The sequence below is a fragment of the Falco cherrug genome, chromosome 16 (assembly GCF_023634085.1).
Source record: "Falco cherrug isolate bFalChe1 chromosome 16, bFalChe1.pri, whole genome shotgun sequence".
In the NCBI taxonomy this organism is placed as follows: domain Eukaryota; kingdom Metazoa; phylum Chordata; class Aves; order Falconiformes; family Falconidae; genus Falco; species Falco cherrug.
The window spans coordinates 6,469,580-6,485,467 of record NC_073712.1 but is presented as its reverse complement, the minus strand read 5'-3'; the positions used below and the strand labels follow the sequence as shown (position 1 = coordinate 6,485,467).

General features: G+C 55.0%; 1 protein-coding gene across 1 annotated transcript; it reads left to right on the top strand.

The window, feature by feature from the left end:
- The first annotated feature begins 973 nt into the window (after window positions 1–973).
- KLHDC8A (kelch domain containing 8A) lies at window positions 974–15,638 on the top strand. Its single transcript, XM_027816574.2, has 7 exons — window positions 974–3,949; window positions 8,327–8,391; window positions 8,543–8,975; window positions 10,546–10,710; window positions 11,989–12,204; window positions 12,589–12,690; window positions 12,899–15,638. The coding sequence occupies exons 3-7, from the start codon at window positions 8,600–8,602 to the stop codon at window positions 13,090–13,092; spliced, it is 1,053 nt and encodes a 350-aa protein (XP_027672375.1). The 5' UTR covers window positions 974–3,949; window positions 8,327–8,391; window positions 8,543–8,599; the 3' UTR covers window positions 13,093–15,638.
- The last annotated feature ends 250 nt before the right edge of the window (window positions 15,639–15,888 follow it).

Below are 15,888 nucleotides of genomic sequence, written 5' to 3'. Positions count from 1 at the left end.
AGAAGCTCTGGGGCTGCTGCTGCCTGAGCTGCCCCGCTGCGTCCTTGTTTTCCACACGGTGAGTGCCCGTGGGGTGCGTGTCCATCCGATGCCCACACCAGCGCTGGGCTTTTCTCTCCCTGAGCAGTGTGGGGTCCCCCAGCTCCCAGCCGTGACCGGGACCCAGCTTGGGGCAGCCCCCCAGCCCTTCCCTCTGCCTCCTCCCTGGGGCAGCTCCCGCTTTTTAGCTGTAACTCCCTTCTTTTTTCTCATCAATCTGTTTTGTTTTTGCAGGCAGGGAGAGCCCCCGTTAGGGAACACCCTGTGCGAGCCTGGGGAGCCATAAAAGGCTGAAGTATGGGTCTTGTAACGCAGTGTGTACACACACGCACGCACGCACACCCCTGCCTGCCAGCACCGAGGAAAAGACCAGATGGGGAAACACTCTCCCTCTTAATTGTCCTACATATTCGGGAGGGTGAAGATTAGGGCTGCTGGATTTATGCTGATTTTTTTTTTTTTTTCTCTCCTCGCATCCCTCCCACGCAGCCCTCCCAACCCTGGCTGCTCCCAGTGCTGCTCGCATCCCCCTCGGCAGTGCTGCGGGGTGCAGGGAGGGACGGAGGGAGCAGGGGAGGAGGGGGATGCTTGGTGGGCACCGAGGATTTGGGTGTTGAAGTGGAAGAGTGTTTGGAGCAGAGAGCCATGCTCCACCTGGACTCAGCACGGTTTCCCAGGAGCTGTGAGTACATCTGAGCTTCCCGAGCCATCCTGGCAGGAGGGAGGGAGTTTCTTGATGGAGGTCAGTGGGTTATGCCTGGGGGGGGGGGAGGGGGGGCGATGCTTTGGAGGATGCTTCGGAGGAGGACGGCTTTCTCCTGCTGTCAGGCCAGGCTTTTAATAAGCAACCAGAAACAAAGCTTTGAGTTTGTGTTTCCCCCAAAAGAAGTGGGTTAAGGAGGGGGGTGGGGTGTTCCTTTTTTTTTTTTTTTTTTTTTCATTCCTTTTTACTCCCCCAGTAGTCCCTAAATCCCGTTTTTTCAGCCTTTCTCCCAGAGCAGGCCCCGGCAGCTGAGGCAGCCGACAGTGATGGGGGTGTGCCATGAGCTACCCCCAGCTGAGGTCTGGCCCGAGCTCTTTACATTCCCTCCGGAGGGATGCAGCCTAAATACAGAGTAACAGGACCTTTATAAACATAACCAGCGAGGCTGCAGGGCTGGAAAAAGACCTTCTGTGTTTGACCTGTGCAAGAGAAGCTGTTTGTGCAGAGCAGAGGCAGCCTTTGGGGGCAAGGGAGGAGATGCAGGATGCTGGTGGGAATTGGACCAGGGAAGGGGTGCGCTTCAGTCTCGCAGGTGGGTTTTCTCTTCCCTTGATGGAATTATAACTCTCTCCCTTGAGACAGACTGTGGTGTGAACAAATCTTGCCTTGTTCTTCTGATTCTTCAGCCCACCCGGGGACAAAAGGATGGTCTGGGCTCTTTCCCTGTGCTAATGAGTGCCAAAAAAAGAAACTGCTTTTGTCCCTGTCCTGTAGCCTGCTAAAGCTCCTGGCATCCTTCTGATGCACGATTGCCGTGCCGTAAGCCATGGAATATTTCTTTCCACGACCTCTCTGCCTTCCTCCTATTAGCAACTGCAGGAAATTGCTTTTGGCATGATGAGGCTGGAAATGATCTCAAGGGACTGGTAATGGGGGGACGGGGTGAAGCTGGGGAGGAGGTCACATCGGTCGCAGCCTGCTGTCTTCGCCTTCAGACTGCACCTCCTTATGTCTGCAAAGAGGGATGCTCAGAACAGAAGAAATGAAACAAGCTGCTTGTGAGTGCTGCTGCTTTTTCTTTGTTTGGTACAATTAATTCTCTTATAATTGCAATGTTTTTTCTCTTTCCTTTTGCCAGCTGGGTAATTTGCAGGGAACTAGTGGATTTTTTTGTTGTTGTTTTTTTTTCTGGGTAGCTGTTACTATGGCAAGGAAACTTGATTCAGTGTGAAGAGAGGTCAGAAATACCAGACTGAACATTTCATGCATGTTCTGTTTAAAGCCTCAGCTGCCAGGGTTTGAACAAGGGGAGAAGTAAAGGCACCAGAGTCCCTGGTTTTCAGAGGTGATTTTTAAAAAGCCTTGTCTGTTTAAAAGTTGGAGTAATTTCAAAACCAAGACTTTGGTATTATATGACCTTGTGGGTGAGGACTGTCTATGGAAAGGCTGTCTGTAGCTTGCTCTGAGGGTCACCAAGAAGCAGTGTTAGGCTGGGTCACGTAGCACCCTGCTGCAGGTGACCACAGCAGCTCTTGGTTTTGCAGGTCCCTGCAGGAGAGCGGGCGTTTGGGATGGGAGCTCAGGCTTCTCCTGTGCTGGGGGGGTTACAAAGGTGCCAGACTCTTCCAAAGACCCTGGTTCTGCTCAGAACCATGAATAAGCGGTGAGGATTTGAGAAAAGCCTGTGGGGGTGCTGAGCAATCTGGACTACTATATGATGGGGTTCTGGGCTCCTCTGAAAAATCTTTGGGTAGCAGAGAAATCAGCCTTATCCCTGGGAGAGGGATTTATGGCTCCCTTCAGAGTGCTGAGAGGGGGGAAAATATGGACTTAGAGCCTCCTGGAACATCTGCCCCTGTGAATGTTGTGATTCTTGTTGGCTGTGTCTTCACTGGAATAAGGAAGAAATAAATTCCCTGATTTACAGCAGGGATTGGTATCTGAGCCCACAGGGCCTCTTTGTACTGTGCTAACGTTTATCTGAGAGTGGAAAAGGTGGCTGCACCATGACATTTATACATATCTAGAAGGAAAAGCAGCTCACTTCAATTATAGTGATTAATGGGGAGGTTTGGGTGCTGCTTCCACAGCTGAAACTTTTTCAAGGTGTTGTTTGAGATGCCCTGTATCCTGCTAACTTCCAGTGCAGGTGAAAACAGCATAAAGAAAATTATCACCGTGTTTCCCCTCCTTTCTCATAGAAAATTATCACCCCGTTTCCCCTCCTTTCTCATCACTTGCTGAAAATCCTTGATTCTGGCCGATATAGGATGTGACACCAGGGCAGCTCCAGCTGCAAGTGGTTACCGTTGTTGGGGTTTTGAGGAGGGGCAGGTGGGTGGGGGGTCCCAGCTCTACCAGCAGCTTCCCTGTGTGGGTGACCTGAGCACCCAGCCCAGCAGGGAGCTTCAGCTCAACTCCCAGCAGAGCAGGTATGAGGGTCCCCGGCGAGCATCCTGTGCATGGTGTGCTTGGGCCCTGTGCACAGCATCCTGCGCATCCCACAGCTGGCACCTCTCGCCTTCTCCATCCCTGCTCCTGGGAGCAGGCGAGCAACGGTGGGTGGTCTGGGAGCAGAAACGCTGAGCCACAGGGGACTGATGCTTCCCAGGGGCTGGTCCCTTCTCCAAACCAGGCATTGGATCCTGAGCCTGAAGCAGCACCGGGAAAGCACCCGAGTGCTGGTGTAACTTGGAATTGCGCAGGGAGGAGAGCCAGGAGCAGGCAGGCAGGGCAGAGCTGGACTGTGCCTGGCACCCTTGGCAGCAGGTGAAATTCCTGGGGATCTCCTTTCTGTGTCCCCCCCAGCCTTGTACCGTGACTGCTCTTCGGGACAGCAAGGGCCTCCCTGCACCGAATCCCTTTTAACTGTCTTCAAGCCTGTGCTGTGTCATCTCTCCCTGCTCTTACTCAATAGAGTACAAGGCAGCCAAGACAGAGCTGAAATGAAGCTGCTCACTCCTGCCTGGTGCTGAGGAGCAGGAGCTGTGATTTCTTCTCTGTTTTTGTGTGCTATTTCCAGCATGTTGTTGCCCCTGTTCCTGCCTCTCCTGTGACGCCCGTCCTCAGAGCAGTGGGAACCGTCACCGCTCTGGCTAGCGATGCTGGCTGGATGTCAGGCTGCTTTCAGCTCAGCTTTGCAGCCCTTTCCTTGTGTTGGCTGGCACTTGGCAGGACTGCCCCGTGCTTATCTGGTGGGACATTTAGGTGAGTACAAGAGCTTTTTCTCCCAAGGTGGTGGTTTCTCTAATAGGCTTCTCTGTCAGGCTGGTGACTGGCTGCATCTCTGTCTTAACCTGCTCCTGGTGACAGCAAGGGACATATGGGCGTCTGGCAACTGGCAGACAATCCGGGGAGCGGTGATGTTCTGGGAGCGCAGCTCCTGGTGGGGCTGTGGCAGGCATCCTGGGTCTGACCCATCCCCAGATCCGCTGATGGGAATCTGGGATCATGCTACTGAAGTCAGCGAAGCTGTGGGTCACTGGGTACGGCTCAGGTGAAGTTGTGGTGGGATGCCAGGAAAAAGCATGGTGGTCTCCTGGATCTTTGTGGTGCCCCTGAGGTGAGGGTTTGGGCGGGTGATGCTCTGCAAGGCACAGCCGGGATCCTTTGCTGGGGCTGCAGAAATGCTGGAGGCTTGTTGGGGTCAGTTGGACAAACATGATACAGCATCGGTTCGCACGGAGTTGTATCTGCCTCGGGCTGAGTGAGGATTAGGGGTCTCTCCCTGTTTCTAGCCCTGTCCCCCTCCCTGGAGTGAGTGTGTAAGTGTGGCTGGGAGTACACTGATGTCTCAGGGTGGATATCTTCAGCATGAGTATTGAAATGAGGAATTTGGGAGTATCTCCGTGGCTTTTCATCTTCTGGGGCCTTTTTGCATTTCCTTTAATTCGGAGAGGTGTAAATAGGACCCCTTTTCACTCCGCTTGTGCGATGCGATATTGAGGGTCGTGCATCAGCTTGAAGAACACCCTGATGGCTGAAGGGTGGAGGTTTTGCCTCCGGCGGGGTTGTGTGCTGACCCTCTGCAGCTGAGGGAATTCCAGAATTCCAACCTGGAGTGGCAAAACTTCTAAATCCTGGAGAGAGGTGAGAAAGGAAGGAGAGGGAAAGCAGCCACAGTCCGCAGCACCAAGCGCTGAGATCTCTCTCCCTGTTCAGCCCGTCTATCACTTCAACACCCACCAGCACATATCTCTTATAAATCACAAATCGTTGCAGGTAATAAATGCCACTAAACCAGGGGCTCTTTAAAATGAGCCCGATGTAACCTGTGAGGTGAGGAATGGCCTCTCCTTGGAGGGAGCACCTGGGTGCTGCAACACAGGGAGCTCACCCAGGGGTCCTGCTCTCCCACCTGAGCCCTGTCACCCTGCCGGTGGGTGCTGCAGGGCTCTCCCTGCCCAGCTGTGCTCCACAGCCTCTTGGCAAAGCCCCTCGGGGTGTGTGTGTGGGTGCTGAGCTGTTGAAACAAGGGTTTCTCTCCTGCAGGAGTCAGAGCTGGGCACCAGAGTGGGCTCAGCACCGTGCCTGCCATCTCCTCCGATAGCAAAGCAATTACCATGCATTTCGATTTTAATGTAGCCGTTGAAGAAAAAAATGTTAATGCTTCCAATTTGTGTGGTATAATTAAGTGATAATTCCCTCTGCCTGGGAGGAGAGCGTGGCTGCAGCGCACGGGGGTGTTGGGTCAGCACATTTTGGCAGCTCCCAGCTCCTACGGTGCAGTGCTGGCATTGCTTCCCGCTGAGATCCAGGTGATGCTGGAGAGGCAGAGACAAAGGGTGTGGGTACAGTGCTTCAGACTGACCTTGATTTTCTTTAAAGAGCATGAAAGAGAAGAATAGCAAGTTATTTGTATGCTAAGGCAGCTGAATTGATGCAGAGCCTTGTGTTGCTGCTGCTGCTGCGTGGTGGCTCTCTGGACCACAGCTGGGCTGAATTTGCAGGTCTTTGCCTGTTCTCATGAAGGACCTGCCCAGCACTCCACAGAAATACGCAGCCATCTCCAAGTGCTTTGAATAGCACTGTGTGCTGGTATGTTGAAAAAGAAATTTATTTTAGACAATTATGCTTCAGTTTTGGATAGCCTTAATGACAGCCGAGAAACTGTCTGGCACCAGCCGTGAGTTTCTGCTTCTGTCAGACATTTGAGTGATGCTGATTGTGTCTCATCTGCGTTTTTTCATTGAAGAAATGGAGGCACAGGGCAGGAAAATTACTTCTCGGAGGTCAGGATGCAAATTTGTCATGCTCCTGGAAATAGGAGCTGGCTCTGCTTTTCTAATTTGCTGGCCCGTGCTGAACTTGTCATGGTAGTGCATGAAATTCGCCTGGAAAGGGAATAAACTATTCATGAAAGGAATAGTCCAGAGATGCTTAAACTGCCAAGACAAACCCACCTGAGCTGGTCGGGTGGCGGGTGGTGATGCACATCGGATGACAAGGCGTTGAAGGGAAGGGAGACCAACAGCTGGTGAGCAGGTCTGCTGCTTGTCCCTTTCTCCTCTGCTGCTGGGAAGAGGCACAGTGTGGCTTGACTTGCTGCTGCTTTTCATCATTGCTTTTGTGTTCCTTTGTACCGGGGATGTGCGCATGTGCCTGTGCTGGGTCCTGCTGCTGGAGGGTTACAGCCCAAGGAGCATCCATGAGTTTATGAACCACGTTCTTTATGCAATAACTGATGTTTAGCTAACTACTGAAATGTATTTGGGAGAATAAGTTAAAAATAAACAGCCCTGTTTGAATTGATCAGTTCCCATGCCAGCTCAGATTTACATGAAGAGACTTTTGATGGTGCTCGATCCAGCTGTTGGGGACCTGTTTCACTGATGCTTTTCCATCAGCCTCCTCTAATTCACACTTTCAGAGGAGATGTAGGAACTAACATGACCATGGAAACGGATCTTCCCTTCAGATGGGCCCTGCAGGCTCAGCCCCGAGGCAGAGATGAGTTTGTGGGGATGCTGCACTGTAGCTGTCTGAGATAACCGCAAACACCCTGGCTCTGGTCCAAGGGCCACCTCTGTCTCCCTGCTTACCCGACAGGCATGAATTTACAGAAGCAATAACGTGGTGTGCCGCATGCAGGATGAGTCTGGGGTACAGCAGCAACAGCCCGTGTGGATCTGCCCTGCGAGCAGCCTGGTGCATCCCAGGGCTTCTCCCCTTCCAGGGGGATCTGCCTCATTGCCTCACGCTGTGGTCCCCGGAAAGCATCAGGATACCCACTCGGATGATGAAGGCGCTGTAGGTGGCTGTTGCTAAGCTACAGGCTGTCTGCTCTGGCTGTCAGAGGGCTCCCAGAGCTGAAGGGCTGTGGTCAGACCTGGGGAGTAAGCACTGTGGCAGGGCAAGGCGGTGGGGTTCAGGGTGGAGATGACCTGTTCATGGGTCAGGGAGTTTTGCAAAGCCCACTTGTTTTCTCTCTGCTCCAGATGAAGCAGCAGGAAACAAGTCTGGTTCTCCTTTTTGGGAGAAGGGAGTCCATCCCCTTAAGAAACCCAAGGGCCGTACTAGTTGGTTGCTTTATTTGTGCTTGGGTGTCTTAGGAGAGAGAAAGTTGGCTCTTTGCATCCCATCCCACATCCCCACTGCTGTATCAGAAGAAAAAACACCCCCAAGCAGCGAGTGGGCTGAGGCACTGGCCCTGGGCTGGCTGTCAGCCAGGGGGCAGGGATGTGGGTCCAGGAGCAGAGCCCTGCTCTGCTGCCAGGGAAGCTCTTTACCAGGGGCTCGGTGGGACCTCAGCACCCACAGGGAAAAGTCTCAGGCGTCTGTGCATGGGGAAAAGAAGGAATGATGCTGTCCTAGACCAGAGCGGCGCTCGGCCAGGAGTTTGCCTTCTTTGGGTTTTCTTGGCAACTGCTCACTCTGCCCTACAGTCCTGCCTCCGAAGGCTTGTGCAGGCAGCATGTGCTGGGAGAGGCTGCGTCTGCAAGGGCACAGATAAATCTTATTTTGTTTTAAGGGCAATTGTTAAACAACTCCAGTTACACAGTGCAGGTGAGGTTGCTCAGTGTGAAACGCACCTTATTCCATGCTGGGTGAGCGAGCAAGCCCCTGCCTTTGTTCCTTTCTGTTTGTCCTCTCTCTGTCCTCCTGCGCTAATTAATCTCATCTGCGTGCTTAAAGGCCTTTCCGAGAGAAGGAATGAAAAAAGACCGTGGGTTTCCAGCAAGAGCTTGTGCCTCTCCCTGCTGGGCTGGATCCCTTACAGCTCCGCAGATGCTCTCTGGATCCCTTACAGCTCCGCAGTGTGGGGCTGGAGAGGGAGTGCTGGCTTTCGCCTTCCCCAGCCGGGGATTCCTGGGGCAGGTTCTCCCCAGGTTCTGCCTGAGGACGTACACAGGGGTCAGGAGGAATAATCAGGTCAGAGAAGGAGGATGCAAGGAAAAGTTCTCCAGCAGGCAGGAGGACAGCCAGGGAAGTGAGCAGACAGCTTGCAGCCTCCTCAGTTTGAATGTCGCTTGGGGGCGGGGATGCTCAGGAAACAGGATAACAAACTGACTCCAACCTCTCTTGCCTTTTTTTTTTTTTTTTTTTTCTCTCCTTCCTCCCTCTTTTGTTTTGTTTTATTTTTAGGATCAGTCTTGGCGTGAGCTTGAAGCAGATCTGGAACTGCAGGATTAATGGAGACGCAATGAGAGGTACCGGTCACTGATGCTCTGTGTCAGGGGGTGGCAGAGGGGATGGGGGATGCTCAGCTCCCTGCCCTGCATCCTGAAGGGGCAGGGTGGGTGTTTGCACTTCGTGTTTCTCCCTTATTTTTCCCTGGCACTTCCCTGCTCTGTTTTGCAGCATAGCCAGCCCCCTCCCTTGGGCCGGGACCGATGCTGCCTCGCCGCAGCAGCCACCATGGAGGTAGCTAATACCAAAGATTTCCAGTGGAAAACCCTCGCCCCGCTCCCAAGCAGCAGGGTCTACTCGACACTGGTGGAAGCCGGCGGGCAGGTGTTTGCCATCGGGGGCTGCGATGACAACGGTGTCCCCATGGACTGCTTCGAGGTCTACTCCCCCGAGGCTGACCAGTGGACCTCGCTGCCGGCCATGCCCACGGCCCGAGCAGGGGTGGCCGTGGTCACCTTGGGCAAGAGGATCATGGTGATAGGAGGGGTTGGAGTGAATCAGATGCCGCTGAAGATAGTGGAGATGTACAACATAGATGAGGGCAAGTGGAAGAAGAGGAACTCGCTGAGAGAGGCAGCCATGGGCATCTCGGTGACTGCAAAAGGCAAGGAGGGTTCCGTCCCTGCTGTGCCCTCCCAGGGCAGGGTGGGATGGTGGTGGGGTGGGCAGGGTTAGCATCGGCTGATGCATCAGGCACAGAAGCTCTCTGGGCAATGGCACACTGTTACATTGTTCTCCAAAACCTTTTCTGGGCTTCTAGAAGTATTTGTCATATCCCACCTGCTAAAGATGACTCTTCTGTAGGCATCCAGTTAAACTCAGGGGTTGCCCAGTACCATCAGCCCTGCAGCTGTGAGAGCAGTGGCTGTGCTGGCACCTGGGGGTATTTCAGACAGGCCCAAGCTCCAAGGTCTCAAATAAAACCTCTCCATGGTTTTGTAGTAAATTCTGGTCTTTGTGTGCTGCAGATCCTGGAAAAATAGGAACAGTGCTGCTGGCCGAGTGCAGCCAGGCTGGGAGGACGTGGCTGAGCTGCAGAGCCAGGGTGAAGGTCTCAGAGCCACGGAATAGCTTTGATTTGAAGAGACATCTCTGGTCCAAACCCGGAACTGGCCAGAAGAAAGTCAGCTTCATGGTGGTGGGGTCAAACCATCGTACAAGGAGGGGAAGCAGCTGGCCTCGTGGGGGGCTCCTGTGTAGCTCCCTCTGAAAGCTTAACCACTGCCTTGAACAGGGCTTGTTAAACGGCTGCAAGGCTCTGCCTTATCAGCCCATCTCATTTTTTAATTTCTAAGCAGAGACACGGAGCATTGATTTCCTTTAGCATGCTCTCCCGTGCTTTGAAAAGCCTGAGGCTGGGAGTTGTGTTCCCAAGCAGCGTGCCTGAGGTCGGCCAGCTTTCCGCCGTGCCCGGGATTACGAATCTAATCTCCAGGCAGCTTCTTTGAAAGCTGCTTGGTTTGTTTGCTTAAGTGGGTTTAAAAGCTACCATCAAGGAATGCTTAAAAATAATATTTACCATCTTGGAGATGATTTTTCTCTCTGAGTATAAGCTTGCTTGACTGATATGGCAGGGTCAGTTTGGTGTGAGAGGCCGGGAACAGAAATAGCTGCCCAAATCCTTGCAGTGCGCAGGCTGGGCTCTGCTTTTCCAGCTGCTTTGTAAGGCTGCCCACAAAGGGCAAGGCTGCTGTCGCTGCTCTCCTGAATCTTGTCTGTGAAGTGCTTGTTGAAGGAGATAACGTGGGTGCTGTGCAGGTGGGACTCCGTTTTGGAGAGCCAGGTTTGCTGATAGCCAGAGGTTGGATGTGGCTGCTAGGGATTTGGTGAGGAACAAGTAGCCTCAGTGCCTTGGCTCTGGGTCCTCCGGTCTGGGTGGCAGAGCTGCCATCCTGTGCCAGACCTCGGCGGGGCAAAGCAGGAGCTGAGCTGAGGAGCAGCAGCCGCTGATGGGGGAGAGCATCAGCATTCCTGCAGGGACCAGAAGGATGCTGCGTTCCCCTCTGCCCTGGGGATGGGAGCTCGGGACATGCACAGGGCCTGGGCAGGAGCGAACAATTCTGGTCCACACCATATGATGGCACGTGCCTTTTTGCAAGGGGCTATTTCTGATGCTTTCCTATAATAACGTGGGATTATTTTATTTTTTTCCCCCTCTTCTTGGCCCTCTCCAGACTACAGAGTCTATGCGGCTGGTGGGATGGGTTCTGACCTGCGGCCGCACAACTACCTGCAGCACTACGACATGCTCAAGGACATCTGGGTGTCACTGGCAGCCATGCCCACACCCAGGTACGCTGCCACATCCTTCCTGCGAGGCACCAAGATCTACGTGCTGGGTAAGAAGCGGTCCTGCCTCCTCCTACTCTTCCTTGGGCAGCAGCTCCTTTGATCTGAGCACTTAGAAACCTCCCTGGAAGAGTCTTTTGGGAAAGCTCTTCTCCATCACTGCCTGCTTTCTCACGCATTCAGAACCACCAGGCTTGCAGCTGTAGGTTTTGAGTGGGGCTAGCGCTGGGTTTGGATTCACAGCTCCCGAGCCAGCACCCACGAGAGCCCCTTGCACCCTTGAATGCCCCCAGAGCTCGCAGGTCCCAGTGACCTCCCCTGTCCCAGGCCCATCCATGGCTGCTGGCAGCTGAGGGTCCAGCTGATCTGTGCCACCTCAATTTGCAGTCCTGCAACTGCGCTAACAGCCCTTGCCCTCAACTAGTGAGTAAAAATACTTCCATGTGTTTTATATCGGCAGAGTACCCTGCAGCTTCACAAAGGGTCTGCCTTTGGCAGAGGAAAGACCTGTTGTAGCTGGGAAACACTGGACTAAGCCTTTTGCAGGGGACTATTTTCGTAAGTTTCACTTTATGGAAAGGGTAACTAAGGCAGGGAAATGCTGCCGTTCACTTGTCGCCAAGTGGCATATCAGGATCAAACCACAGAAGTCCCGATGGCTCGAACGGCCAGACAGCCCTGGCTTTCTTTAGGGGTTACCAGAAAAGACTCTTTGATCTATTTTGCAGTTTGCTTGCTGCTGGCAAACAGTTTGTGGGCCCAATAGCGAGCACAGGCTCTGCCTTCAAAGGCACGCTGAGAGCATCTGAGCTGAGAATAGCTGTATTCATCTGCGTCTGAGGGGTGGGAGAATAATGCGCATCTTTGGTGGCGGTGGCAGCAGCTGCTCTGGCTCTCCTGCTCCATCAGGAGCTTGGCAGCCAGGCCAGGGCTTGCTGGGTTGCACTGGCACTGAACTCATCTGAATTGCAAAGGCTCCCTGAGCGCTGATCCCTGCTCTGCTGTGAATTTGTCTTGATTTAATCGGTGCATACTAAACACCTTCCTGTGCCAGCGACCTGCTGCTGCCGGTGTGGAGGGGTGTGATGCGCTGAAAAATGAAGCGTTTCCATGCCATGAACCTGCAGTTGAAGGAGAGGGTGTGCAAGAGTGAGGAGTTACCTGGCTCAGCAGCCTCTCCCACAGGTGACTTGAGACCTGAGGACATCATAGGGGCTAGCAGCTCTCTTGCTCCCAGCTTGCTCCAGGAGGCTCCTCTGGTTCCTGCTGCCATTGGCTTTGCGCTACGAGCCAAGCTGACCCTTTCCTTTCCATCTCCCCTGCCCCAGGTGGAAGGCAATCCAAGTACGCTGTCAACGCCTTCGAGGTCTTTGACACGGAGACCAGATCGTGGACCAAGTTTCCCAACATCCCCAACAAAAGGGCCTTCTCCAGCTTCGTGCCCACAGAAGACAAACTCTTCAGTCTGGGGGGCCTGCGGCAGGGACGGCTCTACCGGCAGCCCAAGTTCATGAGGACTGTGGACATGTTTGACATGGAACAAGGTGGGGGCCATCCCAGCTCTGTCCTGTACAGAGGAGCAGGGTGGGTGGCACATAAGGCTGGGCTTTGGGGCTTTGCAGAATGCAGAGCTCTCATCTGCTGAGTCCTGGGACTGCTGGTGCCTTGAGCTCCGCCACGAGGAAAGCCTGCAGTCAGGGTTAACAAGCCAAGGCAGCAGACCGTGGTCCTGAGGCAGCTGGGTTCAGCAGGTCCCTCCCGACGTGGTGGTGGGGAAGCTGGCCCCTGTGTCATTTTTTGTTTTGGGGTTTTGTTACCCCAAGGCACAGCAGCAAAACTGCACTTACACAAGCAAGTAGGTCAGAGAGGCGGGTGGTTTCCCAGGGGTGGATGCTCCTGTAATACCCAGTCTGTCCTGTCCCTCCCAGGTGGCTGGATGAAGATGGAGCGTTCCCTCTACCTGAAGAAAAGGCGAGCAGACTTTGTGGCTGGCTACCTGAAAGGCAGAGTTGTCGTGGCTGGGGGACTAGGTGAGGCACTGGGGATGGTGGTAACGCTTTAAAAGCATATGTGAGTCGCGTGTTATCATTACAGAGAGGAGAGATGCTGGCCTGAGGGAGCAGGGAAAACAGACCCCAGAGTGGGATGGGGTCCAGAGCACAGACACTGTCCCACAGCAGACAAGGGATGCTTGCCGGTGCTTCCTGGGTGACCTACTGCCTCAATTTGTGCTTGCAGGAAACCAGCCGACCGTTCTGGAGTCCACAGAAGCCTTCCACCCCGAGAAAAACAAGTGGGAGAGCCTGCCCCCCATGCCCACCCCGCGCTGCGCCTGCTCCAGCATCGTGGTGCGCAACTGCCTGCTGGCCATCGGTGGGGTGAGCCAGGGCCTGAGCAGTGCCGTGGAGGCCCTCTGCCTCTCCGATTCCTAGCTGGCTGCTGCCGGCGGAGGACCCTGCAGCAGTGGTGGTGGTGCTGGGCAGGTCCTGGCAGCGCTGAGGCTGGTGAGCACCACCCAGACTGCCCTGGCAGCTCGGCTCTGCTTTGGAGCCTGCAGCCACAGGGCTGCTGTTCCTCTCCATCCCAGGCACTGCTGGTCCAGCCCCATGGAGGGAAGAGCACTTTGGCCAGGGGTCCCCTCTGGTGGTCTTCAGTGCTCTGTGGGGAAACCCAGATGAAGGAACTGCTCGCAGCGCTGGTGTGCCTTGTCTCCTGCCAGCTGGAAGGACGCTGGAGACTGGGGCATGGGCAGTGTCTTCCTGCCACCGTCCTGACCCACTACCAAAGGCGGCATGTTCAGAGGTGTTAGGGGTATCCCCACAGGTCGGTGGTAGCTCAGGGAGAACCGGTGTGGTGTTGCCCTCTTAGAGCGTCCTGGGATCTGTGCGTGCTTCCCTGCGTGGATCCTCTTGGCTTGCAACAAGGGAAACTCCTAGCGTGCAGCCAGATTCAGGGGATTGTTCTTCTGCCTTCATAGCAAGGCTTTTCCTGCCAACCTGTAGCATCTGCCTGTCGCTTTGGCAGAAGCTGGAGTGAGGGGCTCCTGGTGCTCCTGGGAGGGATGAATGCCCAAGGGACTGTTTTGGTTAGAGGGAAGACCTCACTTTTGGCACAGGACTAGCACAGATACTGCCTTTGCTGGGTTTCATGTGGGGATGGCCTCAACCTACAATGTTCCAACCTGGGTTTTAGCTCCTTTTGATGATTTAGGATCTCCTGGTCAGCCCTGGGAGAGAGGAGCAGAACTGAACTCTGGTTCTGGGGGCTGGCTTTGACCGTGGCTTTGCTGGCAGTGAAGCCAGAAGCCCCTGGCTGTTGCCCCCTCTCTGGTTTTGCTCTTGCCGGGCAGTTGCCGGGAGGGATGACCGAGCTGTCGGGTTACAATTCCAGCTTGTAGCAGCTGCACCATTAAAAGCTCTTTTCGGCAAAACCCTTGGAGCAGCCCAGCTACGCACTTCTGGGGGTTGTGATGGCGTGAAAATACGGGATCCAGACTGAAAACGGGGAGCGGGGGGACCGCGGTGATGCGTGCCCCATCCCTTGTTCCTTCCCGAGGTGGCACATCCCCCTTTCCAGCGGTGCCCGGCGGGGAGGGGGTGGCGGCCGCCGGGGGCTCGGCCGTGCCGGGCGCTGCGGAGCACCGGGGCCACCGTGCGGCGGCCGCGGCAACGGCAGGGGCGGCCCGGGGGGGCGGGGGTCGCTGCGGCCCCGGGATGCCCCAGGCGAGCAGTGACCGGCCCCACCGGCTGCATCTGCCCCGGTGGGAGCCGGCCGGTGCCCTCCGGCCCCTCGGTGCTGGGGGGGTCGCGGGTGGCTGCTTTGGAGCGCAGCCCTGTCAGCTCCCCGGTCCCCTCTCTCTGATCTCCAAATGCTGCGGAGCTCAGATGAAAGGGGAAAAGCACCAACTCTGCCACCACCAACCCGCTCGCTAATGATTTACATCCCACCTGCTTGTCTCTGGCTGCGTATGTTGGCAGAACAGCGCCTGTCCCCATCCCCTGTCATGTTCCCATCTGTGGCCCTGGTGCTTTGCTGGGTTTTTTTTGCATCGTGTTTTGGAAGGTTGTAGAAATGCAAAGAGCAAACGGCAGAAAGGAGCTCTACCCCGATGCAGATACACAGCTCCGGCCAGGGTGGTGGAGCAGGTCACAGCAGTGCTGGGTTGTGCTTTAGGCCCCTGGTGAGGAGCACGGAGCCCAGTGGGGACGATCTTGACATGGTGCCACTGGGGAGGGCTCCAGGGTGAGAAGTGCTGGGGGGTGAGGCTGCAGGGATGGTGAGCGGGGCACTGGGGCCAGGCGTTTCTGTCTAATGGCATCCCTGGGTGATTAAAGGTCTGGTGGGTCTAGCAGAGCCGAGGGAAGGTGCTAAGAGCATCCCTCTCTGCGCGTGCAGCCCTGGGGGTGCTGCCTCCTGACCCCAGAAGGCTCATAAAACATCCCTTTGAACTGTAAAAATTTGAGGAGGATGGCGGAGGCTTGGAGGGAAAGGGGGAGCCTTCCCTTCTAGAAGAAACCCCGTGTCTCCTGGCACAGCAGATCTCCATTTCAGCTGCCTCCGCGCAGCCGAGAGTCTCTAGCAATTAATGAAGTGTTTTCCTTTGTCCTTAAGGAACCTTTCCCACACACAGCACAGCCTGCTGCTCCTCTGCTCTTGCTTTCTCATTAGCCCTGAGCCCTGCTTATTGCGGCGAGGCCGCGCTGGTCATGGCTTAGGGTTTGGTGCCACTGTGCTGGCTTTGTTAAGCTGGAGCAAGGGGAGGAGGAATCCGCTCCTTTTGTCTGGCTGCAGCACAGCTGGAGGCTGATCCTTTGCTTTCTCCCTCCAGAAAGGCTGAAGAGAGTGACAGACAAAGCACCGTCATGGGAGCAAACCCGCTCTAGGACTTAATGAAGAGATGTCACGGGCTGGGGACAAGGCTGGGGGGAGACAGTCCATAATCAAAGGCAGGGATGTGCCGAGCATTTAGAGAAGGAGAGAAAGAAAAGCTCTCTGAGTCACAGCATAGACAGAAGTAGATCCGGGTCTGCTGCCTTTGTAGTGAAACCCAAGCTCTGGTCACCAGACAGGGTCCCTGCTATGTCCCCAGAGCTGCCGTGTCCCCAGCCAGCGGCAGGTCGCTCTGTGGCACTGGCCGCTCCTGGCTGGGGGCCCTTTTCCCCATGGTGGTGCTATGCAGAGCTAAGTTTTAACAAGAGCTTGAAATCTAGATGTCATTTGGACTTTTC